Source organism: Apteryx rowi, unplaced genomic scaffold, assembly GCF_003343035.1.
Source record: "Apteryx rowi isolate R43461 unplaced genomic scaffold, aptRow1 scaffold_21, whole genome shotgun sequence".
Classification (NCBI taxonomy): Eukaryota; Metazoa; Chordata; class Aves; order Apterygiformes; family Apterygidae; genus Apteryx; species Apteryx rowi.
The window spans coordinates 4,458,176-4,484,590 of record NW_020448419.1 but is presented as its reverse complement, the minus strand read 5'-3'; the positions used below and the strand labels follow the sequence as shown (position 1 = coordinate 4,484,590).

General features: G+C 36.5%; 1 protein-coding gene across 16 annotated transcripts in view; it reads right to left on the bottom strand.

Moving 5' to 3' along the window:
• SLX4IP (SLX4 interacting protein) overlaps window positions 1–26,415 on the bottom strand; it is a 105,662-nt gene that overhangs the window by 29,355 nt on the left and 49,892 nt on the right. For 15 of the 16 annotated variants that reach the window (XR_003253254.1, XR_003253252.1, XR_003253253.1 and 12 more), the window contains 2 exons: window positions 13,510–13,587; window positions 9,404–9,492 (listed from right to left, as the gene is read on the bottom strand). The exons of the other annotated variant lie outside the window; for it this stretch is intronic. Coding sequence is in view for 11 of the 15 variants with exons in the window: in XM_026064188.1 (XP_025919973.1) it covers window positions 9,404–9,492; window positions 13,510–13,587 (167 nt within the window). In the remaining 4 variants the exon portion in view is untranslated. The remainder of the gene's footprint in view (window positions 1–9,403; window positions 9,493–13,509; window positions 13,588–26,415) is intronic. 16 annotated transcript variants of the gene reach the window in all.

Sequence of the window (26,415 nt, the reverse complement as noted above, 5' to 3'; positions counted from 1 at the left end):
GAAAAATGCCTTCTTGCTTTTAAAGTCTTTTGTATGTATTTTAATCATATTTTGGGTAGAGTAGGAATCCAAAAACTGTTCTGAATTTGAGAAATGACAGATTAACAAAACTAAAGAGTTACCTAGATTTTCATTTGAATACTTGCTAGGTAATGGAAAAACTCCTAATATGTAGTAAATGGCATAAAACAAATAAAAGTTGAGAGTACATTAAAAAACTAACATTACAAGGGGGTCTGTTTAAAACTTCATACTCATTATGTAATACAGATAGCAAGAAATTACATAACACTTTCTAAACCCACAGATGGTGCTCCTGAAACAAATGATTTATTTACATACTTAGAAACACGTGTGATACATACTGTGTGCATTTGCTTGAAGGCAAAAGTGTTAAAATTAATGTTAACTAATTGATCTGTTAATCACTCTGATTTTATATAGTATCTGAATCTGGCAGCATCACTATCTTCAGAGAGAATGTCCATTGATAAGGGAAGGAGGAAAAAGACATTATCTTTTCAAGTAAAATAATGTCTCTCAATGATACTGAAGGAAAATTTAAAGCATAGCCTGAATTATTTTTTTTTTCAAAAACATGCATCTTCAGCCAACCTTTCATATCGATTTTAAAATTCCTGCCTTCAATAGTTATAACAGAGGACATGAATGTGAAACATTTGTGTTTTATACTTTAAAGATTTTTTTATAAAATAAAAAAATAGTAATTTTATGTGTAGCTCAATCCCTTCACCCGAATTACAAACCACAGGAGAAGGAATCTACTTCTCAACTGTCACATGGGTATCTGGAAAAGCAAGGCAATCCTGTAATGATGTACTACAGCTTTTAGCAGTCTGAAATTTGGATCCTCTAAATGTAAGTGGTATATCAGAGTGAACCACTGCAGATGTCTAAACCAATATTAACAATCAGTAATAATTTAAGTAACCTTTGTATTTATCCTTGCAGATATAGTAAAATTTCCTTTGTTCTGGGTTATATGACATAACAGAACACTAATTAAAGTACATGACCTATACAACGTAATGACTGATCTACTTAAAACATCAGTTCTTACAGAATAAATACCTGGAAAAATAATACACCAATTTTAAAAACAACTGTTGTATTTATACAATTACAGTAGCATTTAACAACTGTAGGAGATCTCAGAAAGATTAACATTCTTGATCTTGTTGGTTATACAAATAGGTAGAAACAGACAAACTAACAGGCCTCAGCCCAGTAACATAGCTGCACAGCCTGGGAAAGCATTACTGTTCAACAGTTTAGCCAGTGTTTTAGTTTGGTTTCCAAAACAAAACAACCCCCCTCACCCCAAGATTTCTGAGCTCATGCTGTGGGCCTGTCCCTCCAAATAATTTCTAAACGTGCAGGTCAATCGCAGGCAACTATGACAGACTCACTGAGGTCTCAAATTCAGTAAGTTCTTAAATGTTTAAAGAAACTTAACAGCCAGGAAAAGGAAAGATCCCTTATAAATGTCTTCCCAGAGGGAAAGGCAGAGCTAGCTCAGTCGCTGTAGCCATTCAGCTTGCTGACAGCTGGTATGCAATCCAAACAAGTCACAGCTCTCCCTGGCCAGCAGTTCAAAGGCAGGTTAGGAACACTAGGCAACTGGAGGAGATTCATGGGGTCAAAAAACCCAAGGGTACCGTGGAAGAGTTATGTGGGCACAGAGAGAATTCCAGTGGACGTTGCAGTGGACGGTTTAGGGAGCGTAGGAACGAACTGCAGGCATGACATAGGGATTTTCTACCACACGTGGCAGGGAGCTGAGGTCACTCAGATGGATGAGGCATAGGAAATACATGAGGAAACTGGGGGTATCGTGGTGAAAGCTGATGGCTGGAGAAGGCAAAAGAGGACTCAGGATAAATACAAAGGCAATCTGCTTTATTAGTTCCAATAATGACAGAACAACCTGTTAGATTTTTTTTCTAATAAGGATTAAGGACACAACGTGAGGAAATAATGAAAACGGATTTCATTCTATATCAACATACTCATTCTGAAACTCAGTCTTGGTCAGGTGATAGTCATTATCTATTTCAACCACATGGACTATTTGTACACAGTGACTGTATGGTGAGCAAAAAACACATCAGAAATGTTTGCATAAGGGTTGAATATGACAGAACTGGACTGCAGAAATTACAGATTGGTCAAAAATACATCCATGAACCTTCCCATTCATACATTTCAGCTTACTTTTCAATCAAGTTATGAAATTCCTACTAGTTATTACAGGGTTTTCTGCTGAAGGCTGAGGAACAGATTGCTCTTTAAAATGATATAAAAAAACTACCACATATTCTTTGGACAACAGGAATATAGAGAATTATTATCACAACATTTAATCATTTAAGTCTCTTTCAGTACTTAAGTCATCAAAATCTCTCAGGTGCACAGTGACTAACAAAAATCTTTAGCTCACTGCAGCTTTCAACATTAGCATATGCCCATCCTCTCAAAGTCTGCAGAGAGGAAAGAACATCATTCAGTGCAAAGTCCAGAATCTTAGCTCAAATACACATTAACCACTAGTATAAGTTGTGACATCAAGAGAGTGAGAGTGGACAGGAAAATGATGCAAGTGAAAGGATGATGAGAGATAATATCTTAAATAATCACAAGGCTTTGACAAACAAGATCATGTGAATGCTGCTAAGTAGTTACTTAAATCAACTGGAGTACTCACATAAGAAACAACTACTAAAATCAGTAGATTACTGAACTTGTCCCTGCTTTTTGAATATTGCTTCATATGGGAATCATTTTATGTGCTTAATAATTTATATTGCAGCTGCAGGACCCTTCTTATTTCTGTTATCTTTCATTTGGATTTGCACAATGAGAAGTACAAAACCTTTTAATGAAGATGGATTCAACTTATTTATTGGCATTATCATAATTCTACTATTTTTTATTTCATTCTTTACGCACACTAATATTCTGTCTGCTTTTCAGATAAATAATGTTACTGAACAATCATTTTCAAATTAGTTCCCTGTAGCAATATCCTGGTCTTTTTCCAGAGATCTTACAGTTGATTCACTCAGCAGCATGCATGAAAACCTTAATTGCTCTTTGCAGTATAAATTACTTCACACACATCAACGCGTAATTTTCTTTTAGAGTCCTAAAGACCATTTACCGATCTCTGTGAGGTTTCTCCAAAATTCTCCATAGTTTTCTCTAGTCTTGACTAATTGAAACAATTGTATCAACTTCACTATTTATCCACTTCTCTGGATCATTAATATAACAAATAGCAGACAGCTATTACACTTTTGCCATGCAGAAAATAAAGCAGTCAGTTTGTAAACTAAGAAACTAAGACGAGTTCAGACAAATCTCACTGAGGCAATCCACATTACCACTCTCAGATATCTTCCCTCCCCTTTTGCAGGAGGCTTCTGCCCCCACAGCAGGGTTGGCAGAAGGGAACACACACACACGCTCAGCTGCTCCCACTCATAGTTCAGCACATTGGCTTTAAAACCCAATAAAGTTTGGTTTGCACGAGTCCACAGCACTGTGATGCACAGCAAGATGAGGTGCAGGCACACATACCCTTTGGCAAACTGTTATAGGAGTGGTAATATCCAAGAAGAGGAAGGCAACTGGGACAAAAGGGAGTATCTTAAATTGCTGCAGCTTTCTTCTTTATGACTGAGTCAAAGACCTTAGCTCCACTACTTTGTGATTTAGTTTCCCAGAGAGTAGTTTTATGATTTAAGCTAATTTAAAGCTATATTGACATTGAAAGGGAAGCCTCACCCTTATCAAACACCTGGTCCTGCCAAGTCCCTGTATCAATACAAGCACTTATGCAGCCACATAGAGAGTCTGACCAAAGGAATCCAACTGAAAGCTAACCATGCAAACAACAACAACAAAAAAAACATTGTTTACAGATGGATCAGTGAACTAATTCAACTCTCCACACATGCTGATACTGACAGAAGTTGCAGACAAGTACGCATGGATAATAAAAGGGAAGAGAAGGCAGGAGAGATTGTATATCTCAGTGTCGTCAGTCTTGCGTCAGCTTGCGCTGAATATGAAGGATGAGTAGAAAAAGGTGACAAAAGCTTGAAGTGTTGAAAATGTAAACTCACAAAAGGAAAAAGTAATTCTTTATCTGTCCCGCTAAGAGATGTAGGGATAAGGCTCATTAGTCTGCAGTTTCCCTCTTCAAAAAAAATAATTGAAGTATTTGCTCTGATAGTTGTATTACTTCTACTACAAACAACTTTTAAAGAAAAATTGCATGTATTTCCTACAGTTTGATTACCTTTTCATTTTAATTCCTTAATAATTCTTGAATGAACATGCCGTTTACATGGTGACTTGCTGCTGCTTAACTGATAGATGTGATGGGAATTGCAGGAACAAAACTGTTGCTTAAAATGGGCACCAGTAACCAAATAGAGCATAGGGGCAGATTTGAAGAACACACAGAAGTGCCAGTGTCAGCTTGGTAGGTACAAAATGTCAAGAGAGGTATGGCTCCTGAATCCTAGCTCCCGGTGCATTTCTAACTCAGTATTTCAGATATATGAGTAAGCCTAGCAGCATAACACATCTGAACAAAGCAGGAGCTAAGAGGAAGATGGCCCTGGGGGCCATACCTCCCACCACACCTTTCCAGGTGCAGTAGTTCCCACCTCTGAGTTTGGGATTCAAAAGAAATACAAAATACATCTACACACAGAATAAAGGAGAAGTGACATAACTCAGTATTCTTGTATAATCTTGTTTCATATAATTTTGAAGAAGTCATGAATGAATGATAGGTTGTGACACTATCTTCTGGGCCACTGAGACCAGTGCAACGCATTTAACCCCATTCATACAATATATTTAAGCCTGTTTAGACAACTATCAAACTATAGCTTAATATTAAATTGTTCTCCTCTAGTTATGCCTCCTGCAACGGTTAAAAAGAATTATAGCATATTATCTAAACCCAAATGAAAATTAGATTTTATGAGGAAAAAAAAAAGGATAATGCAATGACTTTGAAGAACAGTCAGACATGTATTGCGTCAAATGTAAAATTAATGTGTGCTTTGGATGCTACTCCCACTCCAGGGTAACTCTGCTGCTGCCTAAAGGGGTGGTCCTCCACTCTTCTTCCAAATCCTGTCATGCTCCTGCAATGTTCTTTGTGTCACAATTGGCAATTGCATGAGCACGGGATGAGTCGGTTCAGTGAACTGACATGACAGAAAACTAAGCCTCCAATAAAAAAAAAACAAACAAAGAAATCTAACAAATAAATAGTTTTCTGCTGGATCAACTCCAACTGATTTAATCTCAACTGAAGAATCCCTAGGCCCATTGCAACAGAAAGGAAAGCAATATGCAGCTGGAAATAGAGGGGACATTGACTGACCTTGTCAGGATTAGCCCACAAGTACATCGGTTTAACTGTGATATTATATATACACAACACAGTTTCATGCCAAGGTTAGCACCCTGTACACCGTGAACTGTACAAGTGCATTTCATGGTGTTTTCTCATTCCCTTATCTAATCTGATATCACTTAAGAATAAAATACTGTCTTTAAGGTATTTAAGATAACTGAATTTAACAGAAAATCTTCTACCAATCTTTACAAATTGCTCCTACCTAAAAAAAGGTTTTTCTTTTCATTCTACCTTCAAGTAGCCATAACTGCTAGTTCCAGCAGCACATCCTCTATTGAACAGTCTCTTGCTAATTCCTGCTAAATCTACGTGTTTTAATGAAAGAACTAGAAGCCTCTTCCCAACATAATCAAATTCCAAGCATATTATGTCACCTATGCTCTTAAAATATTTGTTTTATTAAAGAGAATTCTCTAATATAAGTACGAATTCACTAATATAAGTCTGAAGTATGTTACAATGACACAATTTATAAAATCAGACATGCATGAAAAAGACAAAATGCTTTGCTTTCTAGCGCTTACTTATCTGTTGGGGTTTAAAAAGCACTCTGCATATTTTTTGCACTTTTCTCTTTTTGTACTTTTTAAGAGTCAACTTCTGTTTGGAAAATCTTAATTTTTCCATAATATTCCCTATAACATAATAAGGCTCAGTGGAAACCTTGAAACCTCTTAAATCAAGACAGGATCTCCTACTCTCCATTTTCTTTTCCAATTTCATAGGAATAGTAATTTCAAATTTCCATTTTAATATCATCATTAGCTGAACCTCTTTCATGCTTTCCCTACAAGCACTTCCTCTCATAGATTCCAGTATAAAGCTTATGTGGTTATCAATGAATACTCCATTGTTAGCACATTTTAAAAATGTTCTCAAGCCTCCAATAAGCCTTCCACCCATTTCCACTGTTTCTTCAGATAACCCAGTTCCAATTTTCCATTCTAGCACTCTAAATAATAATCATTAAGAAAACGTCGTCATTTTGACACAGATGACTAATGTCTCTATAGCTGTTATATTTCCCTAGGTTTCCTCTTTTGCCATGTTCCCAAAGCTCACTCTTTTTTCAAGATAAAACTACTCAAGATTACAAATATAATTTGACAAAACATGAAACAATGGTTTTATGCCTACACTTAGCATTAATCAGCCAGGCTTTTCTTCCATCTTTTCTTTGAGACTTCCAATTTGTTCATGTATTTTTAATAGCTTGTTGTATTGTTTCTTTAATAGAGATTTGCTTTCTTCCAAAATGATGCATTTTTGTCTGCAGCCAGTTTCCTAGATATGATCACAGCAACACCCAATATGGATTTTACAAAATAGAAAGTAAAATAGAAGACAACCTACTGATATTTAATTTCAGCTCTATTCCTTAGAAGTGCTCTCAAACTTTTTATTACATTTAAAACTAATTTGACAGAGACTGTTTAAGCCACAAAACACATCACAGAAGGCTTCAAATTGCTACTTTCAGCAACCGCTGATCAGATTTGTGCTTGTGAATATCTCAAAAGCAATCTAATCATGATTCTTCTTAAGATGCAGGATGTAAGGATTTTATTTCATATCTGGCTACATCTGTTGAAACTCTTGGTTTAATGAAGGCCTATTTTGGGAGATGTAGAGAATAGCCTAAAAGACAGTGAAAAAGCAAAGAACAAACTGCTGAAGATAGGTGAAGAACAGAAGAGTTGCAAGTGTGAAAGAAGGAGCAATGAATGAAATAAATGTGCCTCTATCAGGCTGACATAAAACTGGTTCAAAGTATTCAAAAGGAGGGCATTGAGCCTGACATTATTTGACACATCTCAGGCATTAAAGCTTGACCCAAAGCATAAAACAGCATAAAAGCAATTAAAAAAAAAAGATTTTAAAGTCTTGACTAAGCCAATGACAATACATAACACTGAAAAGTGACGAAGTCACTGTTAACTACTAGACAATTACTTTTATAAAACAGAGATAGACCCTGAAAGAGCTAATGAAACATCTAAAAGAACTTAAATGCAATTATGAAATGATTCAAACTCAAACAACATACAGAGGAAAAAAAAAAAATATATGCCCCATTTTCAGTCCATGGCAGAATACAACAGAGTCTATCAATGGAAAGGTCTTCTTGGTGGTCTTTTGTAGTCCAATTTGGAATTCAAGCATACACACTGTTAAATTGCATAGAGGAAAGCATATACGTGTAAGTGCAGATCCTTAGTTTTTACTTCTGGAGTGCCAAAAACCTGAAATTATCTTTCATTGGCAACTGAGGACTCGCCCAGCTTGGCAAAATAGTCAACGGGAATATATAACAAACTTGGTACTAAATGTGCTGTAGGAGACCTGGATCATCCAAACAGTCCCCAGCGGAGTTTTTAAGTTAGTGTGGCAAGAGTTAGGAAGGCACTCCAAAACATTTGCTAAAGATCTGTTCACATCATCTTAGTTCTTCACATCGGGGAAGGTAGCCTGGCAGTAGCTATCTTATTCTCCTCCTACCAACACATGACACTAAACATTCCAGTTATATGTGCCCATACTGCATCTTTAAGTAAAGCAAACTCCCAGAACTCTGCTATTGATTAGGGTATGATCGCACTGAGAGGTCTTTTAAACTTAAAGCTCATTTTTTGAACAAGCAGGAGTTTCCACAGATCAGATCATATTTTGAAATAATCAATCTGAAGTTCAGATCATTAAGTTTTTTGTTTACCTTCTCTTTACTAGACAGAATCATGTGAAAGAAACTAAAGAAGAAAACTTGTAAACTGTTATTTTTTGGTAAAAATTAAGAATACCAAAGGTGTGGGGGGGGGGATTGGATGTCTCATGTCAGATATTTAAACAAGCAAAAAAATATTTCAAAAATGCAATATTTCAAAAAAATGCAGAGACAAGATTTTCTGTTTAAGGTATCTAAGTATTTTCAAGACAATACTGAGAAAGTAATTTTCACCAAGCTAGGAAAATACTTCTAAAGCAATTAGATTTTCTTTTAGAGAGAGAGAGAAAGACAGATAGATAGATAGACAGATTTGCTCAGTCCTTTGACACTTAAGAATACTTATCAATTTAGGAAAAAAGATAATAAAATCTGAATATAGGAGAAGAAATAAAAACACCCCGTTTGATATAAAAAAATCTCATGTTCAATGAGTAAAAGAAATGCTTTTTTTTGTATCAGATATAGTTAAATATATATATATAAAATATATAAATTTATATATAAATATATATAAATATATAAACCACTAAAATATACATAAACCTCAATGTGTAATCCTGACTCTTAACATGAGCACAGAAGAGACTGCCTGTCATATAGCAGGCCACCTGGGTCAATGTGAGCACTCCTGAGACAACTGTCAGTTAACTGCAGCATAAAATATATAAGCCTTTAACCTTGATGAAGCCTTCAGGATGAAATATTTAAGTACAACTTTTATGGTATTTAACTATCCACCAGTGCCTTTTTCCCCCATAAATGACTGGGAATTTTTCTTCCCAGCAGGGCTAGCACCGATCCATTTGAGTTGTTCTGCAGAACAGAAACACTAACAAAACATACAAAAAACCCACAGTCATTAAAAACTGCTCCATAATCATTCTGGAAAACGAAGTATTATAAAGACAAAATATAAAGGAAAAACAATCCTAAAAAAGATCCCTAAAGCCAAGGTGCTGAAAGCATCCCTAGCTTTCTAAATAAGTGGTCTTATTTTAATGAATAAATAAAAACTGTGCTTCCAAAAATTCTCATTATTGTCTGTTTCAGACTCACTTTAGGATCTCCTTTTGAATACTTCAGTCCAACTGTTTAGGTGATTTTCTGGTTCCAACCAGACATTCACAAATACGTGAATAACTACATCTATATACAAACATTCGTCTTACCACTCTACAATAAACAGGAAAATCGTAGAACTGTTTTGTACATACCAAAGCACCATTCTCACATGTCCAAGCACTTGGATTAGATTCAAGTTTACTGACACAAACCACAAATCTGTCTGGAAATACACGTAGCTCTATGCAAAAACAATTGAAAAGAAGATTACAAAAATGATATGTATTCAAAGACACATAATGGCAATATGCATATTATTTTAGTATTAAAAAAAAAAAAAATTACCTGCACAAGAACTCACTTAATCTACTCCACTACTGGGAATTTTATTACCTTCTTTCTTCAACATCTCATCCCTGGTTTGGGTTGCTTTGCCTTTTTAAACCATTCAATAATCAGTAAGTGAGAGTAAGCCCAGCCCTCAAGAGGACAGCCATGGCTGCACATTAGTCCACTCAAGGCCCTCGACAAACATACCACGTAGAACCCACAGACAAACGACTTAAGATGATTTCTTTTGCGCTATTCTGGTGATTAATCTTTTCATAACAAAAGCTGTAAATCATGTTTGTTATGCAACAGAATAGATTCAATCAAGATCTAACACAAAATTCAACACAAGGCAAAATGTTTCAAATTGACTACTGCGAATTTGAAGTCATTGAACAAATTGGTTAAGTTTTACTGAATCACATATTTTATTCAAGACCACAAGGTTTGTAACGAATAAATAACAAAGCTTCTATTTACAGAAGATTAAAAGTTGAAGGGTTCTCAGATTAGAATAGATCAAACATAGCTTTATTCAGTAACTATCAGTGCTATGAAAAGAGGACAGTTGGATATTCTGTTATTTTACCAACCAGGTAATTTCCAGATTAACATCTTCATATTTTTGGCTCAGATTTTTTTTTTAAGAGACATATCAATTTTTATGTTTGGCATAATTTAAAAACAAGCCAGAACACCTGATCTTCTGAGATAGGGAAGAAACAAGCATGCAGAAAAACATCAGGCTGATCTGTTGGAGCTTCTGGTAGAGTATCTCATCACAAGGAAGTGAGTGTGGACATGATGTGCACAGTTTACCAGCGAGATTCAGGTCGTCCCTATGCATGAGCGTCTCTCTACAAGATAGTGCCCTTTCACTGAAAGCACAGCTCAATTAGTATCTGACAAACTCCTACAAGTGCTTACCAGCAGCCCCAGCAGTAACTTTGCTAGAGTCATTACAATGAAAGATGGAGATGTTAAAACATATTACCTTATATTTGCCATTAGTTAAGAAAGTGTACACATGGAGACCGTAGCTGCAGCTTAAATGCCACAATAGCTTGTTAAACTACTGTAATTTGATTGTGAATACAAGCTACTCACAGTGATTTCAGAACTACCAACTCTGCTAGCAGAACTGTGTCCAAGGAAGAACTGATGTTTCCATGCCAATAGTGACGAGATTACTGTTTCTTTGTTTGTAACCTCAAGACCTGAAATACCTCCCTCAAAGGTCTAGTAAAATGGCTTTCAAACTGTAAGCAGTCTACTAATTACTGTATGGTCAGCTTCACATACATCCCTGAGACAGTGATGGAACAAATGATCTGGAAACCATTTCCAGACATATGAAGGATAAGATGATGCCTGGGACTAGTCAGCATGAATTTATGAAGGGAAAAATCATGCCTGACCAACCCAATAGCCTTCTACAATGAGATAACTAGCTTGGCGGATGAGAGGAGAGCACTAGATATTGTTTAGCCTGACCTAAATAAGGCTTTTGACATTGTCTGCCATAACATCCTCCTAGGCAAGCTGATGAAGTACGGGCTAGATAAGTGGGCAGTGAGTCGGACTGAAAACTGAAGCCTGAAATGCCAGGCTCAAGGTGTTGTGATCAGCAGCACGAAGTTCAGCTGGTGGCTAGTCACTAGTGGTGTGCCCCAGGGGTCAATACTGGGGCATACACTCTTTAGCATCTTCATTAATGACCTAGACAATGGGGCAGAGTGCACCCTCAACAAGTTTGCAGATGATACAGAACTGGGAGGAGTGGTTATGTAACCAGGCTGATGTGCTGCCATTCAGGGGGACCTCGACAGGCTAGAGAAATGGGTAGAGAGGAACCTCATGAAGTGCAATAAAGGGAAGCGCAGAGTCTCACACCTGGGGAGGAATAACCCCATGCACAAGTACAGACTGGGGTCCAACTGGCTGGAAAGCAGCTTTGCAGAAAGGACCTGGGGGTTCTCATGCACACCAGGTTGACCATGAGCCAGCAATATGCCCTGGCAGCAAAGGTGGCCAATAGCATCCTGGGCTGCATTAGGAAGAGCATTACCAGCAGGTTGAGGAAGGTTCTCCTTCTCCTCAGCACTGGTGAGACCACATCTGGACCACATCCAGTTCTAGGCTCCCCAGTAAAAGGGAGACAGAGACATACTGGAGCAAGTCCAGTATTGAGCCACAAAGATGATTAAAGGATCAGGGTATCTGTAACAGGAGGAGAGGCAGAGAGAGCTGGGATTGCTTAAAAAGGGGAATCTTATCAATGTGTGTAAGTCCCTGATGGGAGGGTGTAAAGGAATGGAACCAGACTCTTCTCAGTGGCATCCAGGAAATGGACAAGAGGCAATGGGCACAAATTGAAAAACAAGAAATTCCATTTAAACAGAAGAAAAAACTTTTTTATGTAAGGGTGGTCAAGTATTGGAAAATACTTGACCCAGAGAGGCTGTGAAGTCTCCATTATAGGAGATATTCAAAACTCAACCTGACAATGTCCTGAGCAACCTGCTCCAGCTGACCTTGTGCTGAGCGGGGGGTTGGACTAGATGATCTCCAGACCTCAAATATTCTGCAGTTCTGTGAGAGGGGCTACAGATGAAAAGCAGGGCAATTATTGCAAGGACCGAAATTGTTATGCGGGGTTTCAGTAATAATCTCACTGGTAAACTTATTTTAGATATTGAGTATCACTGATTACAATATGCAAGATTCTTTTTAGATTAGGCTTGATGTCTGTTTTTTGTTCATGAAGCATTAGGCGTGTCTTACAGAAAAGAAACATGGGCACCAAATTGTTTACTATTTGATGATATGTATTTATTTTGGTATTTGTTGGCAGTGAAAACCAGTAAAATTAAGCTCCTCTCTATTTAGAAACTTCACGCAGAAGCTGTGTTTTGACTGGAGAATTAAAGCCTCTCTTTTTGGCAGCATTAGCAAAGCAAGTTAATTCTAGCTAGCTGTTTTTATTGTTATATTTTATAATAATCTCACTTGCTGGCTAACAAAATAAATATATCTTTAGGCATTCATTGACACTTAAAAAAAGTTAAGATTTAATACTCAGAAAATAATGTTGAAACAGCATCACAAGCTTTCTACTATCCTAACCTAACTATTCTTTCAGCAGGCCAGGAAAACGAGTTTGACAAAATATTTAAAATCAACACTAATCTTTTCAATCACTATGGAGTTAGAAAAAAATTAGTTGATATTTGAAGAGAGATTAAAACATTCATGAATATAATAAATTCCTGTAAAAAACAAGAAATTACAAGAAGATTTCCATTCAAGTAACCATATTTTTAATGCCACTTAGTTGATTTAACTATTCTTCTTTTATATGAAAAGATCAACACAAAGGGCAGTGATTGTTATAGCTCCTTTTTATTGTTGTTGGCAGGACAGGATTGATATAATTTCCTTGCAGAACATCTTGGCCTGAGAAAACATGAAAAAAGTTCTGGTCCAATGACATCACTTATGCAAAGATTTTATAGCACTGAGCCGAATGAAAGCTTTTTCTTGCATACACTTGTACCATACAGTTGATGTCACAAGACACTCAAGCAACAATGAAGTGATTCATACTGCAACCTCTGGTTGATTCATCCTGCAGAAACTCAGTAAAATGCTGAGTCTCATCATACTTACAGAATTTGGTGTGGCTTAGCAGATTACCCTGAGGCAAGGCATACAAAATTTAAAATTAAGTTAAAAAAAGAAATCTACCATATATTAAGAAACACTTTAATTTTAGCAAAAATCCTCTGGAAAAAAAACAAAATCAAATCCTAAAAAAATTTTGATTAAGTATACCAAAAAGACTAACAGAAGTATTAGTTTATGAACCCCTTGCTTTCTACCTGAAATGCAAAATTCTAAGTAACATTATAAGAGATCTGTCTCTTACCACGATAACGTTTCCCTACAGCACAACGAAGATTGACCCATCTCTTCATAAATTGGGCAGTAATGTGAAAACGATTGCCTGCAACATAAAACAAAGCAATAATAGTAAATGTAAGGGTATCTCGTGCATTCCGGTCTCAAAACTTTGCACATCTATGAAAATAGGACTGTTGGAGAGAGAGAAGCAGCAGCAGCTCATGAATACAAAAACCCCACAACTTTAAAGGAATATTTTAAAAAAGGAGCTACATATACTGAAGTCTGAAGAAATTAATATCTGGAAGGGGGGAAAACCTAAACAATTTACTCACTTCCAAGTTTTGTTATCCAATCATAGAAATGAATTTAAATCAATTAATTGATCACAGAAGATGTTCCATCAATAGCCCTGGGGACTAAACTCCTAGTCATACAAATTCTACATGAAGACTACAGATGACCATTTCCTTAACTGCCTTCTAGAGAAACATGACATACTTAGAGCTGGTAAGAAAAATGTTGAAAAAAATGAATGAAAAAAATCCATGAAATGTCTTAATCATTTACAACTATATTAAATTAAGTGAAAAATGCAAACATTTAGAAACGTCAATATCTACAAGTACACAGAGTCACGCTGGCTGCCCCAGCAGATACCTGTAACATATACAGAGGCTTCTTCAGTTCCCATTCCTGAGAACGATAGAAATCCTTGTGCTTCAGGAGCATAAGAAAAGGCTAGAAAGGACTATCTTATGGTTAAGAGACTATTAGGTCTAAGGAAACCAGCTTCTACTTCTGTTCTATTTAAATTCCCAAAGGACCCTGAGTAAATCAGTCAGGACTTGATTCACAAAGGTACTTAGGAACCTAGCTCCCACTGAAATTGAAAGAAGTCTGAATCTGTGACTCCTCCTCCATAGTCTCTCTGTACAGCTCACTAAAAAAAAATTTGCAGAAGAGGGTTAATAATATTTCCCCTAACTCTTTAGGGTATTGCAAGCCTTAATGTATTGCTCCTTCCAAGACAGTCAGACACTCTAGCTGCAAATACCACAGAAGAGCTTATAAATCAAGTGGTATTGCTGTTCTTCTAACAATTTAAAGGAAGTAAGGAAAGACCCTGTGTCTCAGTCTCAGTCGCTGCTGAACAAGTGCCAAGGCATGACTTATTTCCAACTATAAGCCTGAAAATGCATGTCCTCTCCTGCACAGTCTACAACTCTCCTACGCATACAAGATCTCCTGGAGCTCACCATAAAGTGATGTTCTACAACATCATCTCTCATTAAGTACTGCGGTTATTGATCACAATCAATCCTTTGATATTTATCAGCCATCTTTTTTCCTTCCCATTAGGAAGATAACTAAAACTTCACTTCCCTTTAAAGATCAAGTCAAGATGTGACAAGTCGAACCATCCCTTAAAAAAGATGAGTACTTGAGAAAAATTTCGATATAATCCATCACCTTTATCAACTGTGTATTTACGAACACAATTAAAGAAAATTACTTTTAGCTATTTCCAGTTTGGTATCCACAGTTCTTCAACACTCTTAATACGGTAAGCAAAATCAAGGAATTTGCCCTTTATATAAACAAATTATTAGTGTGATAACAGTGTCTTCCACTGTGACTGCCATAATACTGAAAGAGTAACATTCATAGAAGTACAATTTTGCAAACAAATTTCCAAAGAGAATAATATTAAGAGAGTCTTTCCTCATACATGGGTCTAGGATATTCCAAAAGTGTTTTTCTTCAGTAAGACTTAAAATAAAAAGGGGAAATCTTGTGCTTTTCACAGAAAAAAGCATGATACTTCATTTCTGAAATTCTTTTAAGATTCAAGTGACATGTATACCTGTTTATTTTGCTTGCTATCCTGGTGTTCTCTGAGAGGTAAGCTTTTAATCATATTTGATTGACTAATGGCCTGAACAAAGTCAGAAATTCCACTTAAAGAATCTTGATTCAGCTGGTTCCTGTTCTCTGGGGTATAACACCTCCCTTAAATCTAACAAAATAAATAATACATGCATACATAAGTGATCCAGACAGCTCTACACTATGTTTGCAGAGTCACCTCAGATCTGAAATATTACAGAAACTTCACAGGGTGTTGTACCTGAGAAAAAGCTCTGCCCAGAGGGACTAACACTAGAAGAGAATTTCAGTTTCCATGACTATTTACTACTAGACTTTGTTGAAAAAGCCAGAACAGATGCTCTGCTGTAACTGCAAGAAAACATTAAGATGCGTTACATTCAAGAAATCCATATTTTAAAACTAAAACACAGCTATGCTTATCAAATATTTTGAAACTGTCTTTCGCGGAAGCTGACCTAGCCCATAAAGTCACCTGGAGTTTGCAGAACTTTCCATAGCTTTGAAATTGTCAGAATTACTGCAGCGCTATAAAAGCTGCAACATTCTCTTTCTGCTTCCACCAAGAGAAAAATATTATCCAGTTAATCATTCTTCTTCATGAAACAAAAAAAAAAGCCTCACAAGAATACTTTATCTGACAACCTTATGCACCTTGCAGTTTTTTAAACTTTCTATACAGTTAGGGAACACGAGTCTGAATTAGTTCTCAAATCTAGACTTGTCTACCATCAACACTGTTTATATACAGGGAAGAAGGCCAGTATATACTCATCAAGGACCAAAAGCTACTGTTCATGCTATCTGGAAGGATGGAACAAGTGAGATGTTTCAAATATTCCAGCATTAACTCCTTCTAAGCAGACTGTAGAAACTTACACACACTGTTTTGCAGCCAGTAATGTAGAAAGTTAGTTCATGGACCTCAGGCTCAGCAAGCCCACTCAACCAAATCTTAAATTTCATCTTCATCATGCAACGCAGACATAACTCCCTACGCAGACTACCAACGTAGGCAGAAATAACATTTCTGCTAGTGTTTATTTTTTCTATTTTTTCAAAACTGTTCATCTAAATCATCAGATCCAGGTTCCAAAAAAATAAACTACCAAATGAAAGAGAGAGACCCGGGAACCCAGAATGTGACTTAATAAAAGTAGTTCTAGAAAGGTTGCAGTTCAGTTTCAGCTGTAATATGCACCAGTGAGTAATGCCTTTTAAGGGAATGGTAATTTGCCCTGCTTGTTATATTTCATAGTCCCAAGACACTGAGAGGAAGTATCAGACACTGACTTTTTTACTGTAAAACTATCCAGCAACACTTGTTTTCCAAAGGAGTTACAGCCAAGTTGACTTGAGCTTCCACAAGGCTGCCAAGAAGAGGCTGTGGTACAGTGTATAACAGTGGAAAGCCCTCTCCCACAGCTATTAGAGACCATTCATCTGGGAGCCTGGGAAAATGCCTCTGAGCTGCTGAGTTATCTGGAGTAGCCTGGCAGGTGTTCACTTCCCAGCAAAATCTGGCACCTGCCTGGCTCTGTAACTAAATTCAGCAAAGTCTTCTCCAAACCCACACTACAACCCTAGGAAGGCCTATAGCCCCACAAACAGTTCCATATCTGGCAGACAGCTATTTCTGATTGAGCAGTATTTTTATACTGCTTTTAAAAACATCCATTTTTTCCAATAGCCTAGATTATTCCCAGTTAGGACCATCTCTATGTTTGTACAGTAAAATCTTAAATCCTTGCAACTCAAATGTATTGAAAATGTAAGAAGGTGAATTTGTTATGTTAAACTGTGAAAGTAAACATATAGACTTTTTGAAATATTACATTGTACATATAAAACAAAATTTGAATTTTGCTTATGCTAGTTTAATTACTCCACACAGATTAAACTAGAGTCGTAATAATGTTTACAGTACATAGGGCTTTTCATCTTCAAAGTACTCTACAGACATATTATTATGATGCTTTTTTAGTGGTCTCCATTTAGAATTATACACCAACAAATTCCTGATCATTTGTAAACTAAAAAAAGATAACCAAAACACCACACATACAATAAACCCTTAAACAAAACAAAACAACAGAACTCCTACTGCTAATTGTGCAGCCTTCCTTCCCCCAAGCAACTGCACATATTCACATCATCTGCTACAGGGTAGTTCAGCCTTTCTAATTTAGATGAGATTCAAAACCAGATGTTGGAGTCTAAGTCTAGCTATACGGACCATGCACGGCAGAAATTGGGAGGGAACAATGCAAGAAGCTATCAGGACTTCTTGAGTCTATTCTGGCATTCTGTAGAGGTAACAGAATGTAGGGCACTATCTCAAACTACAAAAAAAAAAAAAAAAGGAAAAGAAAGAAAGAAAGAAAAGAGAGTATGAACTTCACAGTTAGTGACCACAAGCACAAGAGATCTTCATTTAGTACAAGCTTTTATACACCTAATAGTGGGCCCAGAACAACGTAAACCATCCATTCCTTCCTTCCATTCTGCCTTCAGTTCAAAGTACTTTTTTATCTTTTTTTTAAAACTGTATTATTCCAAGTGATAGTTACATGCAAATGCACAGGAAAATGTATTTAAACTTTAAGCAAACCCTAAAAAGGTAGATTCCGGCCATTAAATTTATATACATAAAATGTGGAAAAAAAAAGAAAAAGAATGTGGGTGCAGTACTGATTTCTATAAGAATATACATATATTAGTGCATATGTCTGTTAGGAAGAGGGACAGGTAAGCTAAAGGCATTTAATGTAGCACTGCAGGCGTGATTTTGCATGCACAAATTAAAGCACTTCCTCTGTACAGTTTTAACAAATGCTAAATCATACTGCAAATATGCAGGGTCTGATCTGGAAAAGTTTCATAGCTGTAAATAAATTCAATGAAGTAATTGGCTTCTATCTCTTCCAGGATGTCTAACAGTCAACGTAAACCAAGTATAGGCAAAAATGGACTACTGAGTAAGGAGAAAAATCCTTACTTTTCCCCTTCTACAATTTTATTAACATTAGTGTCATTCTTCTATCAGCTAAATCTTCTGAACACAGGCCAGTTGCTAACACAAATAGGTGATATCTTCCTGAAAGATAGAGCAAGAACCAGATTGTAGGGCTCTCCTCCAGCAAGACAAGCCTGGAATACACTCTGAAATCACAACTCTACTGACCAAACTGGATCCAGTATGAGACATTTCTCAGCCTGCTTGTCATGGGTATTCTGGAGGAAAGAACTGAGAAGTAAGGCATTCATCAGCCTGTCTGGCCATAAGATGAGAAACGCATCTAATGGAGGTCCTCAGAACATCCCAGCTCTGGAGTCTCCCCTTACTAACACTTAAGATGAAGAGGCCAACTGATCCAGTTCTGGAAAACAGCTCTTAAGATACAGTCTTTCAATACCTATTCATAATGTGTAAGAGTTAAGTAGCTAACACCACCTGCTAATGTATTCAAGCAGATAAAGTAGAGCCACACATTTGATGGTCAGTGAACCATTACCACAGACAATTGCTTTCTAACAGGAAACAGGATTTGATTTCACCCTTTGGTTGATCTCCCCTTACTGATCATGTTATTAATTGTATGTGATGGGCTTTAACATATGAGCTTTCTGAAAGCTAATTAGGAATTCTGCACTGTTTGGAACATATAAATTGTATTCCACAGGAAACTACATGCCTGGGGGTTCTTGAACCATTGGAAAGAGCCCCACTGTTAAGGAAAATGCTATCTGTCAGTATCAGCCAAAAGGCAGAGAGAACTGAAAAAGATCTCTATTGTAAATGCTGTCTGACACGTCACCAGCAGAGGAGAATCTCACATCTCTTCAACATGGCTATATCTCAATGAAGGAGCAGCTTAGTTAAAAACTTTCTGATGTCACATTTGCATATACTGTACATTCAGAAAAAAACTAAGTGTGTCCCCCTAACTGGCCAGGCACATCTGTATCCAAATGGACAAATGCCACTTGGTTTATTTCATTAAATTCCTCCCACTGATTAAACAAGCCTGTAGAAGCTAGACCTTAGCTAAAACGAGAATCCCATGAAACACAGACATTGTGACTTCCATGGTCCCAGGGAATGGATACAGAGTGGGCTTTAAAGCACACACTGCCTTCTAGAAATATGTCCTTTATGCTAATTGTCTGTCTAGTCAGACTATCTTCTTTCTTCCTATGAGGGTACCCACGAGCTCATGAAGATTTTTGATGCCATAAAAACTTGAAAGCGAGAATTCTGTATTTTAAGTGCACTCCCTACAAAGCAAAATCACTTCTAGTACAAAAACCTGACCGTGATGTGGAAATGAGCCTTTCAGAGTTTAACAAACATGACTGGTTCCCTTATTGCTCATTAGAAAAACATTATCATAGGTGCTAATACTATAATGCTAAAAAGACTTTCAAATAAAGGCAAACAAACCCTTCATGGGTCTGCAGACTCTATTTTTCCCCTGGCAATAGGAAATAGCTTCTGCAAAAGCTTCCATGAGAGGAAAGGGTACTAAACCTCTCGCTCCCAAAGCTGACAAGACTTCCATCTTCTACCCATAACAGGAAGTCTAGGCAAGGGTCACTAAAAATGTCAGGAAGAAGCTCTGAACAGGTGGAGAACTGTATATTGTATCTCACAGCTAGAAAACCTACGGGTTTGGTGAAAAAAGTCAGTCTGCCTCTGAATACATGATGGGAGAGAAAGAGAGGGAAAGAAGAGCTAGTACAGGTATTTCCAGCAGAATTTAGAAAGATGGCATGAATGTGAGAAGGTTCAGTTTCTTCAAAGTTGATCCTGATATATGGCAGCAAGGAATATCTTTGTCTCTTTTTTTGAGGAATACTATTAAGATAGCTCAGTAGAGCCAAGAGGTAGATGTTGATGGTCATGACCTCTCTCTTCCACTCTATGACCTAAAGGCCACTTAAAAAGAAAGTGAGTTTTAAGAGATGCATGTGGACATGAACTACCATGCATTTCACACTGTTGTCAGAACAAAGCAAGCTGCAGTTGGGGTTCACAGGTTCTTGTCTTTTCACACAAGAGACTCTCTTTAATGTTTATAGGAACTCCTCAGAAGATAAGTGGAAAGCCACCACAATGGAGCCTGTTATATTTTCTCTTTTTAGATGCAGGCAAATGGACCACAGCTCAGCTTTAGCAGTGAAGCAGGTGATGGTTGTGGTGAAAGAGCTGGAGCCTGATCTCAGAAGGATTGGTAACAAGCTGCTCATTTTAGCTTACTCAAGAACACAGTATTGTAATGGACCACCTGAATGACTTACCTCAGTCTCTTGTAGTCTCTGGCATCAGTGTAACAGATGCTTCATGCAAAAAGATACACAGAATATTCTCTTTTTCAACATTCAATGGCAAATTTAAGATATTTAAGACCAAAAGCCATGACTCTACCATGTGCCACAGGAACACAGCAGAAGAGATCAGACAGGCATTATCCGTGTCCTATCACAAACACACACACACACACATCTCTTAATCGAAAGAATAATGAAAACAAATTCTGTAAACAAACACAAGACTGTCACCTTCTATCCTTTCTTTAAATGACAAAGTAAGCTTCATCATTTAAACAACTTTGTTTTGCATGAATTGGTTTAGTGAATAATTCAAAAGTAGAAAGTTTCTCTCTGAATAATCATAATTTGCTTTACATTAGAATCTCTCTTATCTGTCTGAGGTTGATGGAATTCTGTTACTATATCCACAACACACATACAAGATTGCGCTGGATTTTTTTTCCTCCTCTTTTCCAGTGAAAGGCTGTATTAGTTGCTGCAGAGCTATAATTACTAGTAAATTTTAGTTCACTTCTATATATTTTTAAAAAATTAAGACCTGGGCGCTGCAAAGCACTGCTTGTGTCGCTTTCTTTATGGTCTGCTAGTTGTGCCTTTGTAGTCAATGGGAATATTCAGTGTGTAATAAACACAGCGTATCTAGGACCTTCACTGGGCACAGTTCAACCTACAGAACCAAATACACATAACTGCTCTTAATGAATTACTTATGTAAACAGAGCATGCATTTTTTTTTTTTCCAGGATTTGGCCCTCCATCTCTATCTGGATATAGATTTCTCTTAAGCACTTAAAAAATTCTAAATATAAGTAAACCCACAAAAATGTTTGTAAATTAAAGTTTTGTATTTTCTGCCTACCTTTTTCATGTGATAATGAAACAAGAACAAAAGAACACTAAGGAGCGTATTATTGTGTAATATGGTAGCAATGAGAGTTTAAAAGAAATCCCTATTCATATTTTAACCATCAAGTCACACTCTAAATTACTTCTGATTATAATGAAAATACAAAGGACACCTGTGTTCAACACATTTTTATACTGATCCTTTTTGTAAAATGCAATGTCAATTTTTGTTTTTGTTGGACTATTGGTGATAGTTTTGGGACTCTTACTTTGAGAATTTTAGGGAAATCAAGGGTTAAAGACATGTAAAACAGATTTTCTCACAGTTTAAAGACAGCAAAACAACACATTTAGGAAACCAGACAGCTAAAGGGTCAAAACATTACACTTCCAGGTCAGACTTCTGGTTGCAATTAAGTAAATTCCTCCAAACATTTCTAGGGAAATCATATTTCTTTTAGGCTTTATTTTAAACCCCTATTCTTTCTGGCTTATGCTGTAACCAAAACACTATTGCTCTCTTTAGTAACATTTAATACAGAGTACCTAGTTTGGGTTCTTTTTTTTTTTTTTTTTAAAGGGAGCCTGATATTTCATCTCAATATAAAAATCAAATCTTTAACTTTTTCCATCTCATTTAATTTACAGTTGAAAAAAAAGAACAAAGGCAGAAGAAGCTATCAAACTGAAAACTAGTAAATTTAAAAATAAGGCACAGTTTTTCTTTTCCCCTCAGAAAAGATATTTCCTTTTTCATCTACTTCCTTTCATTACTTGTATTTTCATAGTCGTATTTCTTTTTTTAAACTAAACCAAGGTATTCTTCCTTCCCAGGCAGTTATATGAAAAACTCTGACACTGAAGATGCTGACAACGCTCCCAGTTTTGCAAACCCTTATGTGCCTGCTAAAACATACCAGTAATCTCGGTGACTTCTATCACTGCCCAACAAGACTACTTATGTCTACAAAAATAGAATTTAAGTCCCAGTAACACACAGATTTTCAGAGTCAAGATTCCCAGTCTTGCAGAAACCCCATATACACGGCCACCATTACTAGCAACATGCACATGAGTAGCAAGCTCAACATGAATGCAAAGATATCCAGTGGATATGTTTTTTTGTAATACACGAGCAGTAGGCCTGGCATGCATCTAATCAGCCTGATCTACCATGCATGTAAATAAGTGATACACGTGCTCATATGTTCCCAAGCAGAAAAACAGGTATTCTAAAGGTGTTTCATATTACAGGGATATTTAGCCAAACACAAAATACTTAAGTAGATTCAGATACTATTTGCAATCACTTTACTTCAGCATAATGCAAGTATTATTACCAAACTCCATTCACTAGGAGAGAAGCACACTTGTACTTTAGCCATAAAATATTCCAGATAACAGTCTTCAGGTATCCAATACATATGTTTGATATGTAAAGATAAGAGTTAAGGAAAGGAAAAACAGATATATCATACTGACCAAATAATTTCTCTCTGATATTTTATACACTCTAATACAAAGAATTTGAGCATCCATTAGATGCTGACCACAGGACCTATGAAATGCTCCTAGCAGAAATTCAATTTGCCATATTGACAAAGGATGGAAGAATATACCTGAAAATCAAATTTATTCTTCAGAAAATTCCATGTGAAACACCAGAGGATTAGCACTTAACAGACTGGATCAAAATGTCTGATGAAACACTGAGCACCATAAAGACTAACTGCTGCCTTTTGTAACTGTTCTCAGTGCTTAAACAGGCCTAAAGAAGCTGAACATTGATATCCTAACCTCTAGATTCCTGCTTTCAAGAGACTATAGAAGCTTTAAAAAAACTATACAGTGCACAAAATAAAGAATACTTTCAAGTGTAACAGATGTTGCAAAGAAGAATCAGGCAGTCAAATAAGAAATGGCAAGTGCTTAGGGAGAGATTTTCAAATTCACTCCACGTGGATTCCAAAAATGTTGAGTTCTCACTTACAAACAGGTGCTAAGGTCTCTTTCAGATGGTAGCTACATATTCCCTGGCCTAGATGACAGTCATGCTGACAGCCTCAAATGAATATAAATCAAGCAAATTGGAAGTTAAGAGAAGGGTTCATCTTGCCTAACTTGAGACATCTACATCAAGCTAGTGTTCTAAACTCCATTTTTAACTACTAGAGAAAAACAAACACTTCTGCAACATGACTCACACCATCCCAGACTGGGATGAGATTAATTCTGTCCTGCATATTTTGTATGGGTGAATTGTCTATTAACTTCTAGTCAGCTTTGGTAAACTGGAACAGGAGACATGATTCCACTTTGTAAGCGTACAGGATTACTTATACCGAATTTTTGCCTAATTACACAGTGAACATTACAAAAGTAAACTTTAAATATGCATAAATAGGTGCGTCTGTGGAAACTGAAGTACTAACAGCAAAATAACTATGGAGTTCTACTTGGATACTACAGAAACACCTTTATAGCTTATACAGATGTATAAGATAATAGCTGTTACATTTGTGTGCGCAAACACAGGTATTTTTGGTGCTCCTGCATACACATATTAATTTTCATAACATTTTTTCTTTTCATAAAACTCATATGGAAATGAGACAAACAAAAGATGGAAATGAGATGGAAAGAAGACACTGAAATAGAATGAATATAAGGCAGACATTAATTAAAGGTCAGAGGTCAAGGCTGTATTTAAAACTAAAATCAAATTCTTTCTTTTCACGAAAATACATCAAATTAAACAACACGTCTATTGTTTTATACTAACTGATAATTCTTTTCAATATTAACTATATAAAAGACTTTATTATAGGGTATCTTTAAAATAGAAACAGTACTATTTCATTTCCTCTCCAAGACCCTCACATGGGAGCTGCAACTAGGGAAGAAGTAAAATAAAGATAAAGCATTCAGCCCACCTGGTACTGCAGCTGTAAATGTCCCATGGAAGACAGGGACTGCTAAAGTCTCTGCGTGTATCAGCATAATATCAGGAAAAAGACAAATACAGATCCTTGAATCTAGAAATTCCAGAACTTTCTCTGACAATCTTTGAAACATACCAACTTTCTCTGACACACGGATGAGTCTTCACTTTACAGGGCAGGCTTTTGCTAGAAAAGTATGATGGTAAGAACATACGAAAGGCCATACTGAGTCAGATCAAAGGTCCACACAGTTAAATGTTTTGCATTTAAAAGTCACCATAAATGGATACAAGGGGAGAATAAAAACAAGCAGAAACATATGTGGTATCTCGCCCAGTAGTCTCCCAGGCTCCACCTACTCTCAACTTGGGCCTCTCCTAAGCCAGTGGTTATTTCTGTGTATTCTGTAACCTCTCTGTTTCCATGTTCTCGTCCAATTCTGTGAACTCACAAACTTTTAGCATCCCCTTCATCCTCTGGCGAATAGTTTCACAGGTCTGCTAACTATTTTGGTGTTCAAAAACTTGCTTGTATGCGGTCTTGTTCTCGAATTGAAAGAGAAGGACAGAGGAAATGATTTTGTAGACCTCTACTGTGTTCTTCCTAATTCATCTTTTTTCCAGGCTGAAAAGTCCTAGCATACTGAGCTGTTCCCTGTATAGAAGCACTTCCTCACCTTTAATCATCTGTGTTGCTCTTGAGCTTTTAGCAATTATATTTTATTAGAATCTAAGATAAGAGAAAACCTCTAAAAAAAAAAAACAGAGCAGAAGTATTTGTTGTTGTTATCGTCAAATATCCTCTTTCCTGAAAAAGGAATAAAAAATTCAGATACATAGCTTTGACTTTTGAAAAGAAAAATGTTTTGGTGAAAAAAGATGTATTCATTCTCCATTAGCTTGTTGTTTAAAAAAAAAAAAAAAAAAGGCAAAAGCAAATACAGAAAATGTTAAGTTCAAAATACTAATCAAAACATCCTGGTGATAAGTTATTGCATACTTCAGAGAGCTTTCAGGCTCTGTTGTCACACAGGGGTGAATGCAAGTTTAAGGTTCATTAAGACCTGGAGGACTGTGCCACAAATAGAATGAATCCATTGCAAAGAAGCTTCTATATAATCCTTTGAGAGACAGAAATTATAATGTGCAACTCCAAATATCAAAGTTCATTTAAAAGACTTCTGCCCTCCCTCAGGCCCCTGCTGTAGCTTATTTGCTATAGTTTTCTTTCACCTCAGCTGCGCCCATCAAATTTTTGTGGGGTTGCCCTTTAAGCAAGATCAGTGAAATGATTCCAGTTAAAAATAAACAAAACACTATTTCACAGCAGAGGAATAGGAGGTAACAGCTGGAAGGGCGGGAATACTTTTTATCAGTTGTGCCACTAGAAGACTGTAACATGGAACATATCCTATGAATTTGTTACACATTTCATATTCTACAGCAATAGTGAAAACTCTTAAGACAAATTAGGGGAGTTTGAAGAGGGTGTGTTTTCTCAAAAGCCACCAAAACATTTAAATCAAAATGCAAGGCCAGAATAGTTGGAATATTTACTACTGCAATTTATTTTATATTGTTTGGGTGGTCACAGGAGCTAAACAAATAGTTCATAAGCAACAGAACAAATGAAATATATTTTCTTATGAACTTGTACCTTACGCATTCCTTGATATTTTAAATAACTTAAAGATGATTTCCTTGATATTTAGTAAGACATGAACCTTCACTGCAAATCTTTGTAAGGTTGGACTATTCATAACAGTGCTTGCACTCCTTCTAGTCTTTCATTTCAGTAATCTCATCAGAAGTTAATGCCTGAGAATTCAATGTCCTAGACTTCTGCCTGTTAATAAAGTTCACTTGCATTTGGAAAACACAGTTGGGGGGGGGAATGGATGGGCAAACAGACACACACAG